This window comes from Spermophilus citellus (assembly GCF_964194105.1).
Source record: "Spermophilus citellus genome assembly, chromosome: 5".
Lineage (NCBI taxonomy): Eukaryota > Metazoa > Chordata > Mammalia > Rodentia > Sciuridae > Spermophilus > Spermophilus citellus.
Genome location: NC_138186.1, coordinates 58,991,438 through 59,013,765, shown reverse-complemented (window position 1 = coordinate 59,013,765; position 22,328 = coordinate 58,991,438). Strand labels below are relative to the sequence as shown.

At 46.0% G+C, this 22,328-nt stretch overlaps 1 protein-coding gene across 1 annotated transcript in view; it reads right to left on the bottom strand.

Moving 5' to 3' along the window:
* Nucleotides 1-22,328, bottom strand: part of PTK7 (protein tyrosine kinase 7 (inactive)) — a 70,161-nt gene that overhangs the window by 24,448 nt on the left and 23,385 nt on the right. The window contains exon 2 of the mRNA XM_081295839.1: nucleotides 54-341. Within this exon, the coding sequence (XP_081151965.1) occupies nucleotides 54-341 (288 nt within the window). The remainder of the gene's footprint in view (nucleotides 1-53; nucleotides 342-22,328) is intronic.

Sequence of the window (22,328 nt, the reverse complement as noted above, 5' to 3'; positions counted from 1 at the left end):
CTCAATAGTTAAGGATCTGACAAGGGTCCCAGGTACTGTCCCCAGGTTCTCACATTTGATGTTGAAGGTGGCATTGGCACTTCGGACTTCCTCTCCGGTGACATTATCCCGAGCCACACATTGGAAGGCACCAGAGTCCTGCAGCCGGTCCACAGCTACAAAGCTCAGGCTGTTTCCCTCGGCAAAACGCCGTTCAGTATCTTGGACAGGGGCCCCGTTGAGCAGCCAGTACAGATGCACTGGGCCTGTGGCTTGGACTTTACAGAAGAGCAGGGCCCGGCGCCCCTGCAGTGCATCCTGGGAGGACGGCTCCTTGATGAAGACAATGTCTGCCTGGATACCTGCAGATGGGGACACAGAAGAGGCAGGATCAGAAGTTGCAGCTGAACATAGCCCACCATGTATAAAGAAGGAATGGGGTTGTGTACACAAGACGTGTCCAATAAGTACAGGGATGAAAAAAATCACATTACCACAACTGGCAAGGATCCGCTAAGGAACTTAAACTGCTGGATGCTTTGCAGAATATAAAGATGGTGCCCTCCTTACAACACCTGCAGGACCAGATCCTGGGAGGTCTGGAAGCCAAGCTGAGGAGCAGAGCACAACAGCAGGCAACCTGGCCCCCGACCACATCCGGATCAAGACACTGAGCAAAGTTAAATCCTAGGAAGATTATCTGCACTCACACACTCACTGAGAATACTGGTGGAAGTAGCCAGGGGACAGAGAAGCTTTGAAGCCCACCTAAAGGTGCTTACCAGCCCAACATTCCTGAGGGGCTTCCCCATCACTGGAAAAGCCAAAATTCTCTAAAAACCTGGGCTATTGCCAAAGGCATGCCAAGGTCACCCTTGTGTCCTGTGTGCTATCCCCAAGAATCTGTGAGTCAAGTGGTACCAGGTTTTCACCTGAAGCCATTCCCCCTCCAGCACCACCATTGTTCAGCTCTGGCCAGAGAAGAAGGACCAACCACAGACAAGGGGGCCCTATGACCAAAAGTAGAACTGCAGTCAGTGGGAATAAAGGAAAGAGAAGCCTATACTGAGCACAGATGGGGTACGAAGGCAGAGGGCAGGGCTGGGCAAGTGGGCGGCTGGTTACAATGGCAGCAGGAATAACACTGGGCTTTACTCCTGGCCCATGTGGGCGTCCTGCAGAGGCCTAAAACTGCTGGGCCTTGAACATGGAAGAGGATGCTCCCACTGCCCAGAAGAAGCAGGCTCTGCTCTCAGCCAAACTAGGACTTACAAGGACAGGGAGACTCATGGGGTCTCAAACCAACGGAGACTAATTGTGGCCCAGAGACCACCCTTCCAAGACCCTGGAAGTGGGGTTTGCTTCTTTCAGGCATGAAGTCGGTGTCAAAATAAGACCGGGGCTGGGTCCAGATGAGGGATTGTCCTGGTGTTGGTCCATCTGCCAACCTGCCAGCCCACATCTCCCAATACAAAACAGTTGTGGAGCTAGAAGCAGCCCAGAGCACCCCTATTACTTCTCCATGGAGCACTGTGCTTCTCGGAGTGGACAATTCACCGGGGTGAGCCATACCACCCACAGTGGAAGTTAACAAATCTGCCTCCAGGCACTGCTGAGCACCCCTAGTCATCATGCTAATCCAAATACACCCCTACACATTTCCAAATGCTACACCAGGGTATGGCCCTGCCCCAGCCTCACATTTTTTTTTTAAAAGAGAGTGAGAGAGGAGAGAGAGTGAGAGTGAGAGAGAGAGAGAGAGAGAGAGAGAGAGAGAGAGAGAGAGAGAATTTTTAACATTTATTTTTTAGTTCTCGGCGGACACAACATCTTTGTTGGTATGTGGTGCTGAGGATCGAACCCGGGCCGCACGCATGCCAGGCGAGCGCGCTACTGCTTGAGCCACATCCCCAGCCCCCTAGCCTCACATTTTGATCCAACTTCCTTATAGTACAGATGGGTAAATCCAGGCCCAGAAATGCAAAAGATATGCCCAAGATCAGACAGCTCACATAGAGCAAAGCCAGGATCGCAACACAAAGAAGCCAAGTCCAAGCTCCACACTCTTCCCAGCCCCACCCTGGAAGTATCTGATCCTATAATGGGGAGTCAGTCACCTTCCCCACAGTCAGCAAGAGAAATAGACAATGCCAGGCTCACAAAGGCAACCAGAGAACACTGGCTGAACTGAAATAACCTGGAGGCAATGTGGGGCAAGACCTGGCATCTGGAATACTTCCTGACCACTTCTCATGACACATGCAGGCAGACTTAGGCTGCGGCACCAGTGGATCTCTATAAATGTGACTCACCAAAATCTTGGGCTCCTCAACCTTGAACTCTCAAGATACTAATCAAAAATCAAAGAGAGATCTCCTACTTTCAGAGTGTGGGTGAACCCCACTTACCCACTCAGCTTCTGCAGATATGTTGGGAAGCCAGAAGCCTCACTCACACAAAGGGATGGTTAAGGGTTTGGATTCAGGCAGGTTGGGCTCAAATCCTGTCACAATTAGTGTTTCTGACCTTGGGCAAGTGACAGAGCCTCCTCTGCCTCGTTCATGAGGGTGTCACGGGTTCTCAGTGCATTAATTTGTGAAGCGCCTTGGCCAGAGTTCACCTGCAGTAAATGGCAGCTACTGTTAAAAACCCCATGATCGTCCTTCCTGCTCAAGGATTTGAATCCTAAGAGCATTAGAAAGCTCCCCTCTTGCCAAGGCCCAGGACCTGGAGAGGAGAGAGCCACCAGAGCAGAGGAGAGGTCTGAAGAGAACCACCTGGTGGTAAATGGGATGGAGGAAGGCCCTGGGGTGCAAGAACTGCAGAATACTTTCCATAGAGACCCAAGTTGTAAGAAGAGCCAGCATAACTCAGAGGGACCCCAGCTCAGCTCAGCCCCAGCCACCCCCACCTCTGCCTCCAGCATCTCATCCTGGGGCCTGGGCTGGGCTGGGCTGCTCCATGGCTGTGGTGAGAGATGCTGCATTCCCAGACTGCCACTCAGAGCCCCCTGCGCCCCCACGACAGGGCCTGGGAAACATCAAAGCCAGCCCCGCGGGGGCCTCTGTCCTGACGTCAGCTCACAGCAGGTCCTGGTTAGTGCTTGGCTGGGGCAGACTTAGATGTTTCAAAAGGCAGGGAGAGCAGCCTCCAGGCTTCTCCCAGTCCCTGCTGTGAGCAACTCAGCCAAGAGACTCCCCACTCAGGAGGCTGGCCTGGTGCTGTGGCACCCATGTTTGCTCAGGAGTCAGTCTGTTGCTCTGCTGGGGGGAAATGGGCAGGAAACTCAGAAGCAGCCTAGGAGTCCCCAGCAACAATGGCAGACTTCAGGAAAGAAGGGCTGGAACATAAGGAGCTCTTCAGAAGTTTTGCTGATGCTGATAACAAGAAAGGGAGGAGAACAATGGCAGAGAAAGACAAGTTTTTTGAAACAGAGGTAACACCTGCTTCAAGGTGGCACATTCCTGCCCCTTCTTCCTAATTTGAGGATGCCCTAGGGCTGTGGTCTGGAAGCACACTGGTTCTGGGCCTCCAAAGCTGCCCCTGCTCTTAAGACTGAGCCTCACCACACATCAGCATCACCCCTACCACACACGTGCCCTCGTGGAGTCACCTGGAGGCCACCTGCTCAATACCGAGCTCTGCTGCTGCCCTACAGCCCTGCCCCTGCCCCTCCCTAGCAACACCACCTCATGTGACCTCTCTGCACCTTTCTCCATGCTATGAAATGTGGATACCTGGCCTAGCAGACAGGTAGCGTGAGGGCTAAGTGGGTTCATGTTGGGAAAGCACGGAGTTAGGTCAGCCACTTCCCAGGTAGGAGCTTGTCCCACTGTGCATAGTGGACCTCAGAAGTCCCTTGGCAATGACAGGCAGATGGAGCCATATGCTCACACCAGGCACCCACCCCGACAAGCTGAATCTTTGAACCCAATAGGGAAACTTCCAAGCCATGTCCTTGGTCCCTAACAGCTATCCAGTCACAGACACTTGCCCTGCTTGCGCCTTCAGCCCCAGCCCTGCAAAACAGGACCAGTGGGCAACAGCCCAACTCCCCCAGCAAGCATCTGGTCTGGTGCCCACCCTCCTGATTGCTCTCTGGGCTCCAGGCCCAGTAAACTGTGTATATATAAGTGTGTGCACACACATGTGTAAACAAGAATGCTATGGGGAGCAGTGAGCAGCAGGAAGTTTTTCCTAAGTACTCCAGCTCTAAGTAATTCTGGCGACTTTAGTCTTAAGAGTACCCATCTCAACTACTCAGCTCTCAGGAGCTGGTCCTCCTGGTCTATGAAAACCATCCCCAGAACTGACACATGCCCCAGAACTACCAGACATGACTACCTCCTCTCCTCTTATGAAAGAAAATTCCATTCTTTGGACAGATGCCTCAAGACTGGGCTGAGACACCAATATCCTGGTTAGTGAGGAATTTCATGCTGCCAAAACTCCCCCAGGAGTATGCTCCAGAAGAGCATGGGCACTTCGCATGGTGCTATGTGTGTGATCATCTGAGTGACTGTGACCCCTCCGACATACCTGGCTGACTCCTCCACAACCAGGGCACACCAAAGACTCAGTTGCTGGCTTCAGGACCTGTGGAGGACATCCCGAATTCTAGGTGGCCCCTAGGGCCCACCAAAGTGGCTCCTGTTAGTGCAAACAGGCCCAAGGAAGAGCAGCACCAGGGCACAGGCTGGGACATGCAGCCCTCAGGTTCCCTGACCCATGAGAAGACTATTGTCCTCACAGGACTCCACCATCTAGAAACTTTATTTTTCCAAAATTTTTTTGGTGCATTATAATTAGTACATAATAGTGGGATTTGTTGCAACATATTCTTACATGCTCACTATGCATGGAAACAATATAATTTGACCAATATCATTCCCCAGCATTTTCCTTTTCCTCCCCTCTTCCTGGTCCCTTTCTTCCCTGATTCTCCCTTTGATTTTTAAGGGAAATTTAAGGTTCCAAGTGAGAGGTCTTAGAGCACCAGGGTGTCTCACCAGACACTCAGCAGCTTGACCAACCCTCCTCTCCAAGGGGCTGCCACTCTAATGCAGTCTCTTGGCCTTTGAGGGCTTTCAGTCACCATGCTTTTTTGACTGTTCTTGAGCTGCGAGGAAGGTCCATGACCCACAGACATTAGTAATTTTGGAGGAATAAATCAGTTGCTGCAGGAATAAGTCACGTGGATGAACAGTAAGCCCAGTCATTTCCCAGTTTACTCAGGTTGGCAGAACCACAAAATACTGCAGGGGTATTTGTGATTCTGGGGATTGGAATGTTCTTCCTGACTACCACCAATACGCTGTATATGTGGTTTTAGCATCAGCAACCCAGACTGTTTGATGATAAGTCCAAAACCAGAAGAGAACATAAGGGTTCAGAGGTCAGCAAAGATGGTCCACAACTGACTAAGAGACCTAATGTGTGGCAAGACACAAAATTCCATCCCCCACCACCTGTCTTCCTGGGGTCCTCAAAAGACCCCATGTTCACCAACAAGAGCCTCATTGCCCCCTCCCCCAAATACATTCTAAAATTTGCTCTGAGCAGGGCAGGAGGGAGCAGAGTCAGGGACCCTGCAGAGTTTTCTTGTCCTAGGATTAGAGAACAGAATAAGATCACTAGGGATTGAGGCTGAAACAATTTAGCAGGTCTGTTTTTCCACCTTGGGCCAAACCTCAACTCAGACCTGCCGATCCTACTCCTGAGAGGCCCTAGAATAAGGAGATTGACTTTCAACAGCAGGAGGAAGACCATCACATGGCACCCAAGATCAGGGGGGCAAAACACCAGCCCAGAGGCATGGCTTAAGGTACTGCCCAGTCAGGGGCCACTCCACCAGTCTCTGGAACCTGCTGAGACTAGGAGGGTTGAACTTAGTACATGTGTCTCACTCACCTTTAGTGACCCTTCAATGGCTGTGGTATCTCCAAGCTATGGTGTCATACTGGTGTCCAAGGAGACACCATACCAGCCAGAGTGATGTGGTGTGATGTTGTGGAAGGAATCCAGGGAGACCTGGGTTCTAGTCTTGATAAGCCAGCCACTGGCAATGACTGTGACCAATCAACACCCTCCCTTCCCAGGCAGTCTTGACTATTTATAAAAATTAAAGAAATGAGAGCAGAAGCCTGGACAGTCATCGTGACTTAACACTGCATTAGCTACAATGATGCTGGGAGGCAGTTGCAGACCCAAAGGGCCCACTCCAAGTTACCCCCCACCCCAACCTCCAGCTGCACAGTCAGCACTTGCTTGGCAAATGTAGGGCCAGGCCTAGGAGGGATTATGAGTAACCCTCCTCTATGCGGCAGGTGTACAGGATCTGAGGCAGTTGGGGGCTGCAGACGGGAATCTGGCATCCTTCTGCCTCCCCCTTTCCACACTGCAGCTCAGCCTCCCCAGGACATCTGCCTCTGCCTTCTATTGCCCCTGGAGTTGGGGCCACATTCCTGTACCCAGAGCTCACTGTCTTTGACACCCCTGCTTCTGCTGGGAATGAGGCTTCACCCCCAACACTAGATCCTAAGTTTGAAGGGAGAACAGACCTTTGTGCACAGGGTGACACTTCTGTGCCCCTTATGGCCATGAGCATGTATGAAGAAATTAAACCACTCAAATATCCATCTGACCTGAAATCTTATCCTTTATTTACCTTTATCTTTTGTGGCCAACTTAATTTTCCTCTCTGGGCTTCAGTTTTCTCATCTGGAAGATGGCAGCCTTGAAACGGATTTTTTTTTTATATATTTTTTTAGTTGTAGATGGACACAATATCTTTATTTTTACTTATTTGTTTTTATGTGGTGCTCACACATGAGAGACAAGGGCTCTACCAATGAGCTACAACCCCAGCCCTTGAAAGAGATTTTTTTTTTTTTTTGATAGGCTTACTAGGCAGCCCAAGTTGACCTTGAACTCCAGGTTCAAGTGATTCTCCTACCTTGCCTCCAGGGTAGCTAGGTACAACTAGAAACAGATTTTAGATTCTTTTAGAGCCTACCTTAGGATATTCAAATGAAATATAGTAAGTTACTGACACACTAAAGTCTGCCTATTATTCAGGAAAATTGAAGAACCCTAGATGTTCCAGGGAACTGACACCTCCAATTAAAATGTCCTTGAACTAAAAAGATGCCTTCCAAAAGTGAATGTGAAGAGGGAGGAGGCATGGAACTAAACTGCCAGGGGAACCATGCCTGGGGACAAATCCATTGTCAGCCCCCCAAAGGGAAACAGCAGGCAGCTAGCTGTCTCCCGAAGATGCCAGTGAGGGGCCTGGGGACAGTGACAGAGCTGCTAGACCTGAGACTGAGAAATGAGCCATGGGCTGTCAGCCACAGGAAGACAGTGGTGCTCATCTAGTCCATTCGGGGACCCAGAGTGGACAGAGTCCAGCCCCTCAGTCACTCGCTGAAGGTGTCCACCGGGGTAAGCTCGGGTGTAGTCTGACTCCCCAGTGCAGTGGGGAAGGACCCTGGGATGTGCAGGACCTTCAGAATCCTAGTGGGGTACAGCCCTAGGGCAGAATATGGGTCAGCTTCAGGCAAACTAAATGACAGCCCAGGGACCACCACCTTTGGACTGGCTAGACTGAATCTTAGTTTGATTCATTTTCAAAACAGGCACACAAAAACTCTCTTTTTCTAAAAATATTTTTTAATTGTTGATGGATCTTTATTTATTTTTTATTTATATGCAGTGTTGAGAATCAAACCCAGTGCCTCATACATGTGAGGCAAGCACTCTGCCACTGAGCCACAACCCCAACCCCCGACTCTTTTTTTTTGATGGTCCTGGGGATTGAACCTGGGGTCTTGTGCATGTTAGGCAAGCACTCAACCAACTGAGCTATATTCCCAGCCCCTTAGAGACTCCCTTCTATCAGTTCTTGTTGCCTATCTCTGCCTTATGTCTGAGAGGCTCATGATCCAGGCAGATCTAGCCAGAGTGACCGCAGCAGTTAACTTCAAATTCCTTGTGGCAGAGAGGACATGACTTCCTGCCCTTTACCTTGCCCATACCTCAAGTCTGTTGAGCTCTTTTTAAAATATACATATTTATTTTTAGTTATGGGTAGATACAATATCTTTATTTTATTTTTATGTGGTGTTGAGGATCAAATCCAATGTCTTATGCATGGTAGGTGAGCACTCTACTCTGAGCCACAACCTCTGTCCCAAGTCTTAAGGGCTCAGCAACTGCGTGGTGGCCACAACTCCACTCAACAAGGAAAATCCTCCCTGGCTTCTAAAGAAGTAAAAATATCCCTTAGAATTGCTTTGTCCAATATGGTAGCCACTAGCCACATGGGACTATTTAAATTTAACTTAATTAAAATTAAATCAAAAATTCATTTCCTCAGTCTTGGTTGCATTAGTCACATTTGCTCAGGAGGCACTTGTAACTGGTTGCCACCATATTGAATTGCACAGAGAATAGCTTCATCATCAAACAAAGAGATCCATTGGTGGCACTGCCTTTGCTCCTCTGTCTGCCCGTCTCTTACCAGGCTCTGTGCAGGGACACATTATTTCTCATCAAAGGAAGCCTCAATATTGGCCGGCCACATCGGAGTCAGGATATCCTGGTAAATGGCAGGGCCTGGAGCTGCCCTGGGTTCTGTCTGTCTCCTAGTCTGCATTCTTTCCATGATGCTCCCCCTGTGGGCTGCTTTTCATTTCATCCAGTAATTCCCTTTCATCTGCTTTCCCCTTTAACATTCTCTTATGTTTAAGATAAATCCTTTTGTTTGTATGTGTTCTTACAAAATGTGACTGTTGTTTCACGTGCAAGTATTTCTTTTTAATTATAAAGCTTTTTAAAAAAATTTTTTATAGCTGTAAATGGACAGAATGCCTTTATTTTATTTGTTTATTTTTATGTGGTGCTGAGGATTGAACCCAGTGCCTCATGCATGCTACGCAAGTGCTCTGCCGCTGAGCTACAGCCCCAGCCCATCAAGTGCAGGTATTTTTAACGTATATAGAAGGTCTTGCTTTATATCTTCCCGAATTCGTACTTTTTTTCCCATTTTTTGCACTGTGTTTTGAGGATCCTTCCCTGTGGCCTTTTCCTGCATCCTGTGTTCCTCCCAGTAGATAAATGTATTGTTGGGTTTTGTGGGGCTCAGGGAGAAGCAAATGGATTATTTTTTAAAGAAGTAAGTAGCTGAACAGGGCTGTCCATAGTTTAAAAATCAGATTTTTTGGGCTGGGGATGTGGCTCAAGCGGTAGCGCGCTCGCCTGGCATGCGTGTGGCCCGGGTTCGATCCTCAGCACCACATACCAACAAAGATGTTGTGTCCGCCGAGAACTAAAAAATAAACATTAAAAAAAAAAAAAAAACTCTCTCTCTCTCTCTCTCTCTCTCTCTCTCTCTCTTTAAAAATAAAAATAAAAATAAAAATAATTAAATAAATAAAAATCAGATTTTTAATACATAACCTCCTCTCTGTGTGCTGGGGAGCACCAGGTCCTCCACACATCTGGGGATCTTCAAGAGCCTGGACATGGACACACACACCAGCTTCTCCTGTTCTCCTTTCTCCTCTAATCTCAAAAAGTCACTCAAAAGCCTGGTCCTCAGCTGGTTTCAAAGGGACAAGAGAGCCAGGCTCATACTTTTATATTTAGAAGTGTCTGCAAACCACTTCCCGAGCAGCCAAGAGCGGGGAATGTGAGGAAATTGCTTTGCTATGTCGTGATGTGGAAAGCACGAGCCACTCAGGGCCTGCGGCAGTGGGCAGCATTTGCCACACACCCAGGGACACGCGGCAATGTCTAACATATGTGCAGGAGGCCAAGGCGCCCCTTGGCAGCCAGGCTGTCCCCCCACCCCAAAGCAGGGCCCTGGAGTCAGAGTGACACACCACCCAGCAAAGGCCCCTTCCCCAGCCTTCCTTTGCAGGGGGGCAGAATGTGGTCCCACCTGTCTGACAACAGCTGCTTCTGGAAACCAACCCTCCTCTCCAGGGAGGGGTCTTAGAAAGCTGTTCCTTAGGTCTATAAGGCCAGACTATAGAGAAGAATCCAGATGAGGGAGGATGCAGGAGGTAACCTAGATGAGCTACTGGCTTGAGGGGACCCCAGGCTCATGGGGAGCAGAATTATGCACAGGGCCCACTGCCCCCTTCTGATGACAGATCTGCTTCTGTCAGCCACCTCTAATACCAGGGTGGCTAGGAAAATGGCAACTCTCATATGCACAGAAGAGGAGGTGGAGATACCTTGAGTGATGATCAACTGTAGCCAGGACTGTCACTCAAATATCACTCAGGTCAAGTCAGGCCCAGGGCTCTGGGGTAGAAGGTAGCCTGGGTTAGGTGAACAGAGGGGGTCACAAAAGGCAGGTCAACTGCTCAAATGGGACAAACCATCAGATTTTTCTAGATACTTTTCGGACTCCTCCTAAACCCCATTTTACTGTTTACAATATAAACTTTCTTTTTTAAAAAAATATTTTTTAGTTGTCAATGGACCTTTATTTTATTTATTTATATGTGGTGCTGAGAATCGAACCCAGTGCCTCACACATGCCAGGCAAGCACTCTACCACTGGGCTAGTACCCAGCCCTACAATATAAACTTTCTAGTAAGGCAAAAACTAATTTCATTCTTTTATTTACTCTCTTAACTACAGTTCTAATTATTTATTTGTTCCTTTACCTTTAAGGAAAATAACCAAAAAAGTCCCTGGGTTCAATCCTCAGCTACACACACACACACACACACACACACACACACACACACAGTCACACCATTAAGAAAAAAAAAACATTTAGAAAATGTATTCTGGCTAAAGATAGCAAAATAAGCACTTCAATCTCCAAATCAATAACAACAGATGAAAAAAATATATAAACGGATGAATAAAGAACAGAAACAGCTCCTTATAAGTTATTTTTAAAAGCACCAAAAACTTACAATTCATCACCAGATGCATGCAGCCTGGGGACAACCTACCCTGGGGGCTAACGTTATACAACATAAAGCACACAGAAAACTGGAGAAGAAAGAGCTCCTTGGAGTGGCTGATGCAATAACTGGTTTGAATAGCCAAAAAAATGACAAAGACCTAAAGTTTGTTTCACGCCTACTCTGTCCATCTTTAAGTCAGGGTCTGGAAGGCGCCAAGATCTGGCTTCACTTAAGTCAGGGAACTGGCTGTCCCTGCATTTCAAGAGATGCCTTTTAGAGACCTACAAGGTCATCATGGAGAGAGAGAGACAAAGGGAGGCTGGGAGAGACTAACAGAGAGGAGGATAGGGGAAGGAGAGAGACGCAAACCAAAAGAGACAGAGGCAGACTAAGAGAGAAAGATGGAGAGAAAGTGAGACCCTGGCAGACAGAGAAGATGAGAGACCAACAGGCAGAAAAATATGGACAAAGATGAATGGAGAGACAAAGATGGAATAACAGAGTCATAGAGAGACAGAGAAGGGGGCAAGAGAGACAAAGAGTACACACACACACACACACACACACACACACACACACACACGGCTCCCTGCAACTGCAGTGCAGACCCCCGCCCCACACAGAACCCAGCTGCCTCTGGCAGTCCTGTCCTGTGTCTCCAGGAGGGGGACTCTCTCCATCCACTTCCCAGCAGCTGAGGGGACACCAGACTCAGTCCTTGGACACAGGTTGCCCAGAGTAAGAGCAGATAGGGAAGGTTCCAGCTTGTCTGTAGGTGGGAGTCTGGCATGGACAAGGAGAGGGGAGTGGGCTCTATATGTGGCAGATTTGGACCATGTATAATGTAGAGCCCTCGAATTAGAGGCCCCTGGTAAATAATTCAACAGGAAGAGTACAGTACCTTCCCTGGGCTCATCCATTATTCACCAAGATAAATGTGCCATACTATTATACTTCCTGACATCTAAAAATGGTCTGAGCCATTAGGCCAGGAGCAAGAGGACAGCAGAGCAGTTTCCACCCAGCTTTTCCAGAACTTCTGAACCAGCAGTCGTGCTGCTTTGGGAACTTAGTTGCTGCTCCTCAAGTCATGGCACAGCGCACAGCTTCCAGAAAGGGCAAGGCCTGGGCCCAGTGGTGAGATCCCAAGGGCAGCCCAGGAGCTAGAGCCAGAAGTACACAACTGTGCCCAGAAAAATTCTGAGTAAAGGCCCTGTGTTCACCAGACCCCAGAGATCTCATCCCTCTCCCAGGGAAAAGGAAACTCTCTTGTTTGAATTTAAGAGCCATACTGTTCCTGAAAGGTTCTACTTCGATGCCAAATGAATGCCAGTTACCAAATACAGAGTCCCACATTCCGGATCTGCTCTGTGCGAGTCAGCCCATTCTTTGGGTCTCCATGCCCCCATATGTTAAATAGGCTGGTACCACCTGCTCTCTATCCCCAGGGATGCTACCAGGACAAAAGGCCCCAGGAAGTTTAGGGAGCTCCGCAACTTCACGGCCCTGGCACACAGAGTACAGGCAGGATCGAAATGGAGTCAAGCGCTCAGAGACTGACTGGGCACAGTGGCAAGTGCTGTAACCCCAACTGCTCAGGAGGCTGAGGTGGGAGGATTGTACATCTGAGGCCAGTCACCATAACTTAGCAAAATCCTATCTCAAAATAAAATAAAAAGGGGTTCAGGGTGTGATTCAGTGGTAGTAGAGGGCCTCTGGGTTCAATCTCTATATTATCCCTGCCCTTCAAAAAAATTATAGTACCAGCCTTGTAGGCTGATTATGAAAAGTAAACTCACATGCTAACACAGGCACAGTGCCTGGCATACAGTAGTACATGAGTTTGAGCCTTTTTTTCTTTTTCTTCTTCTTCTTTTTTTTTTTCTTTTTTTTTTTTTTTTTGTAGTGGGGATTGAACTCAGCGGCACTTTACTTCTGAACTATATTCCAGCCCTTTTATTTTGAGACAGGGTCTTGCTAAATTGCCCAGGCTGGCCTCAAACTTGAGATCTTCCTGCCTCAGCCTCCTGAGTCACTGCGATTACAGACATGTACCACAGTGGATTTGAGCTCTTAACCCTTATTTGCCATTATTGTGTTCAGAACTTTTTCTTTTAAAAAAGAAAATGCATTCCATGCTGGGTACAATACCACACACTGTAATCCCCATGGCATGGGAGGCTGAGGCAGGAGGATAGCAAGTTTTAGACCAGCCTTCTGTCACAACCACCAACTTACCTTTTCCTTTGTTGGCATTCTTCCTTTTTTATTTTTTTGAGATGGAATATTACTATGTTACCCAGGGTGGCCCCAAACTCCTAGGTTCAAGTGATTCTTCTGCCCAAGTGGCTAGGACTACAGGCACATGCCACCAGGCCCAGCTTGATGGTGCTTTTCTTATGCAAATCACTTACAGCTACAGAGTACCCGAATTGAAATCCTTCATCCAGTTTGCCACCTGGGATTAGTGGTTCCCTTCAAACAGACCTTGAGGCCTGAAGCCATCTCCTTGATGCCCAACAAGGATCTTAGAGCCACCTGGTCAGCAGATACAAGTACATGAGCAAAGGATAGGTGAAGTTGGGGCAGCTGCTGAGACCTTTGCCCTGGGCGCCTCCATGCAATGTCCTGCTTGCTTTCCTAATAGGGTGCAGAGTAGCAGTTGCTCATGGTTTCACTGGATCCCCAAGAAGCTGTTCAAATCAGAAACACCTTCAATATGAATAAGAATCAGGGCAAACCTGCCTGGATGAAAATAGACCCAGATCGTCTTGGATTGAGGCAGAGCTCTGGCATCAAAGAACACTCTCTACAAATAGATAAAGAGAGCACAGTCATGTTCATGCACCAATGCCTGCTGGAGACGACTAGCAGACTTCAGCATTCTGATCCTTGCAAGGCCCTCCAAGAGACCTGGAAAGCTCTATGATGCATAAGGGAAAGCAACTGAGTGCACGAGACAGCAGCTGCAAATAACTCTCGAAGGCAAATGACAAATTGGGAAAATTATTTTTAGCAAATGACAGAAGAGGGGTTTCTGGCCTTGATATGTGTGTGTGTGTATATATATATACACACACACACATATATATATATATACATATAAAGAGTTATATACATACATATAAAGAGTTACAAATCAATCATGAAAGCTGCTAAAATTCTAATAGAAACAAGGTCAAAACAATGAGAGTTCTCCCAAATATAAATAATTAATAAATGTAAGAAAACACGCCAATGTAGTAGCAATCCAAAAACATAAATTAGAATGAGTTAATTTGCCCATCAGTGAAGGCCAAGATTTTTAAAATAACACTCAACACTGGTGCACATATGGAGAAAATGGTCCTCTCACTTTGCTAAGAGGAGTAGGAATTATGATTCCATCTAGAAAGTGACTTGGTAATATTGTACAAATATTCTTTAAAAAAAACAATGTGTGCCCTTTCTCCTTGGTGAAGTGGCTGATTTCAGGTTTGAGGTAGGAAATGTACCAAATAGGCCTGAAGTGACCTTCTCATACCAAAATGAGCAAGTAGCAGGGCATCATCAAAAGTTTCAGGGCCAGCTTGAAGAGGCTCCTACCAGCCAAAGAGAGGACCACTTAAGCCCTCGTAGGGGTAAGAACCATGTGGACTAAACACACATCAAATAGGTTTAAAACCCATGAGTTCGGGCTGGGGTTATGGCTCAGCGGTAGAGTGCTTGCCTCGCATGTGCAAGGCCCTGGGTTCGATCCCCAGGAAACAAAATAAAGACATTGTGCCCATGTATAACTAAAAAATCTATTTAAAAAAATAAAATAAACCACATATAAATAAATAAAATAAAGTTATTGTGTCCAACTACAACTACAAAAAATAAATTAAAAACATGACTTCACCAGGCATAGTGGCATGTGCCTGCAAGTCTCAGCCACTCAAGGCTAAGACAGAAGGACCTCAAGTTCCAGGGCAGTCTGGGTTACTTAGCAAGACCCTGTCTTAAAATAAAACAAAACAAAATAAATAAAAGGAGAGCTGAGGATATAGCTTAGAGTCCGAATGCTCCTGGGATTAATCTCGGAAAGAGAGAGAGAGGAAGGAAGCAGGTGCGGTGGTGCATACTTTTAAACCCAGCAGCTTAGGAGGCTGAGGCAGGAGGATCACAAGTTCAAAAGCAGCCTCAGCAATTATCAACAGTACAAGCAACAATAAATGTTGGTGAGGATGTGGGGGAAAAGGCACACTCATACTTTGCTGCTGGGACTGCAAACTGGTGCAACCATTATGGAAAGCAGTATGGAGATGCCTCAGAAAACTTAAAATGAAACCACCATTTTGGGGCTGGGGATGTGGCTCAAGCGGTAGCGCGCTCGCCTGGCATGTGTGTGGCCCGGGTTCGATCCTCAGCACCACATACAAAGATGTTGTGTCCGCTGAGAACTAATAAATAAATAAATAAAAAAGAAACCACCATTTGACCCAGCTATCTCACTCCTTGGTTTATACTCAAAGGACTTAAAATCAGCATACTACAGTGACACAGTCACATCAACGTTTATAGCACTCAACTCACAATAGTTAAGAACTATGGAACCAACCTAGGTGCCCTTCAACAGATGAATGGATAAAGAAAACATCCTAACCCAATGAAATATTATTCAGGCTTAAAGAAGAATGAAATTATGGCATTTGCTGGTAAATGGATGGATATGGAGAATATCATGCTAAGCAAAATAAGCCAATCCCAAAGAACTAAAGGCCAAATGTTTTCTCTGATAAGTGGACAAAAATTCACAATAAAGGAGGGGAGCTAAGGAAGAACAGAGGTACTCTGGATTAGAGAGGAGTAAAGTGAGGGGAGTGGGATAGGAAGGACAGTGGAATGAATCAGACATTATTACCCTATGTGCATATATGATTACAAGACTGGTGTGATTCTATATCATGGACAACTAGAAGAACGAGAAGTTATACTCCATTTGCGTATGATGTGTCAAAATGCATTTTACTGTCATGTATAACTAATTAGAACAAATTAGGGGCTGGGGATGTGGCTCAAGTGGTAGCGCGCTCGCCTGGCATTCGTGCGGCCCGGGTTCGATCCTCAGCACCACATACCAACAAAGATGTTGTGTCCGCCGAGAACTAAAAAATAAATATTAAAAAAAAATTCTCTCTCTCTCTCTCTCCTCTCTCAAAAAAAAAAAAAAAAAGAACAAATTAAAATTTTTTTAAAAAAAGGCCAATCTCAGCAATGTAGCAAGACCCTAAGCAACTCAGTGAGACCCTATCTCTAAATAAAATACAAAATAGGGCTGGGATGTGGCTCAGTGGTAGTGGTTAAGCACAGCTGGGTTCAATCCCTACTACAACAAAAAAAAGAAAGAAAAAGAAGAAAGGGGTAATCGGTGCTCAATTCTTTACCGTTTTCAAAATAATGAATTGTTTTTTTTTTTCCTTTCTTTTTTATTTTATTTTATTTTATTTTTAGGTGTAGATGAACACAACACAATTCCTTTATTTTTATGTGGTGCTGAGGATCAAACCCGGGTCCCACCTGTGCTAGGCAAGCACTCTACCGCTGAGCCACAATCCCAGCCCCTTTTTTTCTTTCTTTTTCCCTCTTCCTCCTCTCTTTTTTTTGGGGGGAGGGGGGCAAGGTGGGTGGGTACCGGGAGATTGAACCCAGGGGCACTTAACCACTGAGCAACATCCCCAGCCCTATTTTGTATTTTATTTAGAAACAGTATCTCACTGAGTTGCTTAGGGCCTTGCTAAGTCGCTGAGGCTGGGTTTGAACTAAAGATCCTCCTGCCTCAACCTCCTGAGTTATTGGGATTACAGGCATGAGCCACCGTCTGGCTATTTTCCCTTTCTTGAAGAGCTATATATATCTCAGGACAATAAAACAGTTAATGAGGGGAGATTTGTCTTTATAGAACTTTCCAGCTAATAAATAGAATATCACCATTTTACAATCCTCTAATGAAATAATGGATCTAGCAATGAGTATTAATGTCTGCTAATTCCAGAGAGACAAACAGATATTAAGTTTCTACTGAGAAAAGTACACAAGAAGGAAAATAATCAAATCTGAACCCAAGGAAACCTAGATCTGCTTTTCATTATTAAGAAGTTTTAAGAAGGGCTGGGGATGTGGCTCAAGCGGTAGCGCGCTCACCTGGCATGCGTGCGGCCCAGGTTCGATCCTCAGCACCACATACCAACAAAGATGTTGTGTCCGCCGAGAACTAAAAAATAAAATATTAAAAATTCTCTCTCTCTCTCTCTCTCCTCTCTCACTCTAAAAAATAAATAAATAAATAAGTTTTAAGAAGCTGGGCTGAGGTTGTAGCTCAGCGGTAAAGTGCTCGCCTAGCACGTGTGAGGCCCTGGGTTCAATCCTCAGCACCACATATAAATAAATAAATAAAATAAAGGTATTGTATCCAACTACAACTAAAAAATAAATATTTTTTTAAAAAAGTTTAAGAAGCTTTCTAGAATAGCTGAGCATGGAGGTGCACAACTGTTACCCAGTGACTTGGGAGGCTAAGATTGGAGGATCACAAAGTCAAGGCCAACTTAGTGAGACCCCGTCTTAAAATAAAGTTACAAAGCAAAAAAAATGGGAGTTGGGGCTGAGGATGTAGCTCAGTGGTAGAGCACCCCTGGGTTCAATCCCTAACACACATGCACACATACACTTTCTAGAACAAATTTAGAAAAAAAACAAGGAAGAAATTAGCTAACAATGTGCCACCAAAACAGGAACTGTGAACACACATTCCCAGTGCTTCGTATTGCTCCTACCCTGGCCGTGAGACCTAATACTGCTGTCAAACGCCTCAAATGCTCACAACCTTGTCTCTCTGGCCAAAGTCTATGCTTCCTGAGGATAAGAGTCGATCTCACATCCATCCACCTCCTCCACAGCAGGCACTTTGTCCATGAGAGGTGCTCAGGAAAAACTGGCTGATTTGTGGTGGTGTAAACAAGCCAGATAAGTCTTCACAGTATCTCTACATAACGCGGAACCAGCAGAGGGTCAGAGCCCCATATGGTTCCTGGTAGACAATTACATTAATTATCATTATTAATTCAACAAACATTTATTTAGAGCCTTCCATGTGCCAAGTACTCCCTAAGACATTGGGATGGAAAGAGAAAAACACACAATTACTGCCTTTAAGTATCTCAGTTTACTGGGGGAGTCAGATAAGTAAACATATAATTACAGTAATAGCGAACACTTACTGACCCTTACTATGTACCAGGCACTATTCCAAGCACTCTAACCATATTATCTCTGGTTAATGCTCACGCCCACTTAGTCAAGCAGGCACTACCATCCTCATTATGTAGACAGAGAAACTGAGGTACAGAGAAGTAAAGCAATTTGCTCAAGGTCACAAAGCTAATAGGTGGCATATGTAAGAGTCAAGTCTCAGTTCATCTGGCTCCAAAGGAATGCCTACTGTAGTCACTAGCCAGGGCTGCACTGTCACACAGTATGGATACAAAGGGTGCACGAGGAATGCTTCTCAGGTAGACCTGGGGGAGAAGGGGCCAGGCAAGAATCCTGGAAGAGTTCTTGGATTTATGAAGGAACAAGGTTTTATGAAGGAACAAGACTTGGAAAATAGAACAATCAGAAGACAAGAGACAAAGCAAGGGCAGAGAATTCCAAGTGATTCAGGATGCTCAGAGGAGACAGCACAGCAAGAAACCACCAGGATGCTGGTCAGAGGCAGAGCGGTGAAGGGGTGAAATGCAAATCTCCCCTGCTCAGGTTGTTTTCCAACAAAAAATCACTATGATGAGTCCTTGTTTCCAGGGAGGTGGTTGCCAGGGTGGAAAACGGACTGAAGAAGCTCTCTACCGCAGGGAGGGCAGCAGGCGCAGTCAGAGGTTGGGATTGCAGGACAGCACCACACCTGTGCGTGGGTCTCCCAGGACTGCCACAGCTGCTACAACAGGGCTTCAAACAACAGAGACTCACCCTCCCACAGTACCAGAGGCCAGAGGTTTGAAATCAAGTCCTGGCAGGGACCTTCCGAGGTTCACAGGGAATTTGCCCCGTGGCCCCCTCAGCTCCTGGTGGCTGCCCCAGTCTGGCCTGAAATGTCACTCCAATCTCTGCCTCGTTGTCATTGGCTGTCTTCCCTTGGTGTGTGTCTGTCCCAGCATCCCTTCTCCTCTTTCTACTGGGCACCAACACTCACACAGCATTACTCTCTCTTTTTTTTTTTTTTTTTTTGAGAGAGAGAGAGAGAGAGAGAGAGAGAGAGAGAAAGAATTTTTCAATATTTATTTTTTAGTTTTTCAGTAGACACAACATCTTTGTTGGTATGTGGTGCTGAGGATCGAACCCGGGCCGCACACATGCCAGGGGAGCGCACTACTGCTTGAGCCACATCCCCAGCCCTTTTTTTTTTTTTAACTGCACTTATACTTATCCCTCCCATTTATGCCATGGCTATCACAGTTTACATCTTTTTTTTTTTTTTTTTAAGAGAGAGAGAGAGAGAGGGCTGGGGATGTGGCTCAAGCGGTAGCGCGCTCGCCTGGCATGCGTGCGGCCCGGGTTCGATCCTCAGCACCACATACCAACAAAGATGTTGTGTCCGCCGAGAACTAAAATATAAATATTAAAAATTCTCTCTCTCTCTCTCTCTCTCTCTCTCTCTCTCCCTCTATCACTCGCTCTTTAAAAAATTCTCTCTCTCTCTCTCTCTCTCCATCACTCGCTCTTTAAAAAAAAAAAGAGAGAGAGAGAGAGAGAATTTTTAATATTTATTTTTTAGTTCTCGGCGGACACAACATCTTTGTTGGTATGTGGTGCTGAGGATCCAACCTAGGCGGCACACATGCCAGGCGAACGTGCTACCGCTTGAGCCACATCCCCAGCCCAAAGCATTACTCTCCTACCTCAATGACTTCGCTTTATCTTGGTTACATAAGCAAAGACCCTAATTCCAATTAAAGTCACATTCATGGGTACCAGGGCTTAGAATTTCAAAATATTATTTTGGAGGACACAACTCAACCCATAACATTTGGTACTAGCAGTTTCCTTCCCTCCCTTCCTTCCGCACAATAAACCACAGATACCTTTCTGATTTTTTGTTTGTTTGGTTTTGGACATATCTTTGTTTTTGGTACTGGGGATTGAACTCAGGGGCACTCGACCACTGAGCCACATCCCCAGCCCTATTTTGTATTTTATTTAGAGACAGGGTCTCACTGAGTTGCTTAGCGCCTCACCATTGTTGAGGCTGGCTTTGAACTCGCCATCCTCCTGCCTCGGCCTCCAGAGCCACTTGAATTACAGGCATGCATCACCATGCCAGGCTGGTCATATCTTTTCTTATTTCACTTTTTTTTTTTTTTTTGGTACTGTGGGGGGTTGAACCCAGGGGTGCTTTACCCTATCCCCAGCCTTTTTTGTTTTATTTTTTTTTAATATTTTTTTAGGGCTGGGGATGTGGCTCAAGCGGTAGCGTGCTCGCCTGGCATGAGTGCGGCCCGGGTTCGATCCTCAGCACCACATACCAACAAAGATGTTGTGTTCGCCGAGAACTAAAAAATAAATATTAAAAAAAAATTCTCTCTCTCTCTCTCTCTCCTCTCTCACTCTCTCTTTAAAAAAAATAAATAAATAAAATATTTTTTTAGCTGTCAATGAACCTTTATTTTATTTATTTATATGCGGTGCTGAAAATTTAATCCAGTGCCTCACACATGCTAAGCAAGCACTCTACCACTGAGCTACAACCCCAGCCCTGTTTGTTTTAACTTTGAGACAAGGCCTCACTAAGTCGCTTAGGGCTTGCTAAATCACTGAGGCTGGCCTCGAACTTGTGATCCTTCTACCTCAGTCTCCCAAGTCATTGGGATTACAGATGTATGTCCCTGCCCCTGGCTTCTCTCTGTATTTTTTCACATGGCCCTAGCTCGTTCACCTCAATTACTGTGTAGTATTTCATTGCACGAATTACCCATATACAGTTTGCCAATACCTTAGCAATGGTCAATCAGATAGCTTTCAACGTTTTTTGGGGGGGAGAGAGGGTGCTAGAGATGGAATCCAGGGATTCATACACACTAGGCAAGTGCTCTACCACTGAGCCACACCCCCAGCCTTCAATTTTTTACCATTGTAAAAAAATGTTCCCATTGAACATCTCCATGCAGGTGCCTCTACACACTAGTAATGTAAAGAAGTGTTTGCCAGGATGATTCCCTAAGAAAATAGGAACGAAAAAGAATAAAATTTCAAGTTTTTGATAAATAACAAACTGCTCTCCAAAAAAAAGACTGTGCCGATTTATGCTTCCTTATTAAACTGATGGTTAATTTCTTCCTACTGAAAGATATAAAATAATACTTTGCTTTTTAAAATTTTTTTAGTTGTTGATGGACCTTTATTGGATTTATTTATTTACTATGTGGTGCTGAGCATCGGACCCAGTGCCTCACACATGCTAGGCAAGCGCTCTGCCACTGAGCTACAACCTCAGTCCCCAACACTTTGTTTACTTAATATATATCCTAATACTAATTTAGGTTGTCCCTTCACAAGATAAAGCAATCTCTTGTGTTTACTGGTTCGCTAAATTTCTTTGTCCATTTTCTCTTAAACTTTGTTGCCTATTTTTTTCCTGTTCATTTTTTACTGTTACCTCTTTCTTATCCATCATTTGCAATCAGTAAGACCAGGAATACAGGATCTTTTCTGCATTCCATGTTGCACTCCCCTCCCCACCTATGAGCCAGGCTTGGCTCTAACTGCTGAGAATACAGCAATGAACAAGACAGCGAAGCTTCCTATTCCCGAACTTTATTTAACATCTCTGAAGAAAATGAAGAAAAGGAAACATGATTTGGGATAGAAAATAGTTGAATGAATTTCCACCCTTGAGTGCAGAGATGGCTAATGGAATTCATATGAATACTGTTCTGTTTTGATCCATTTTGAGAATCTCTGGGGAAAATCTGCTCTGTTCTCCAAGTGCCATGGAAGGACCTGCCAAAGGCTTAGTGAAGGTGGAAGCAGGAACGTCTGACAACCTGGCCCTTCCTTGCAAGGAAGCCACACCCCCCCAGGTTCCTGGGAGCTGGTTAAAGCCCTATTTTAGGGAGCAAAGGAAGGAAGTTTCATGGAAGAACAGCTCCAGCACCCAGCATCGAGCTTCCGAGGTAGTATAGAGGGCACCATAGGAGCACCCTCCAACCCCCTTGCACAAGCCCTAGGGACAGAAAGGGCAATATCTGATTGGGTATATTTGGTTCTAGTGCCTGACTATACTTGGCACACACTGTATTTACTTTTATTGGTACCGGGGGTTGAACCCAGGGGTGCTTAACCACTGAGCCACATTCCCAGCCCCCCCTCCTTTTTAAAATATTTTATTTAGAGACAGAGTCTCA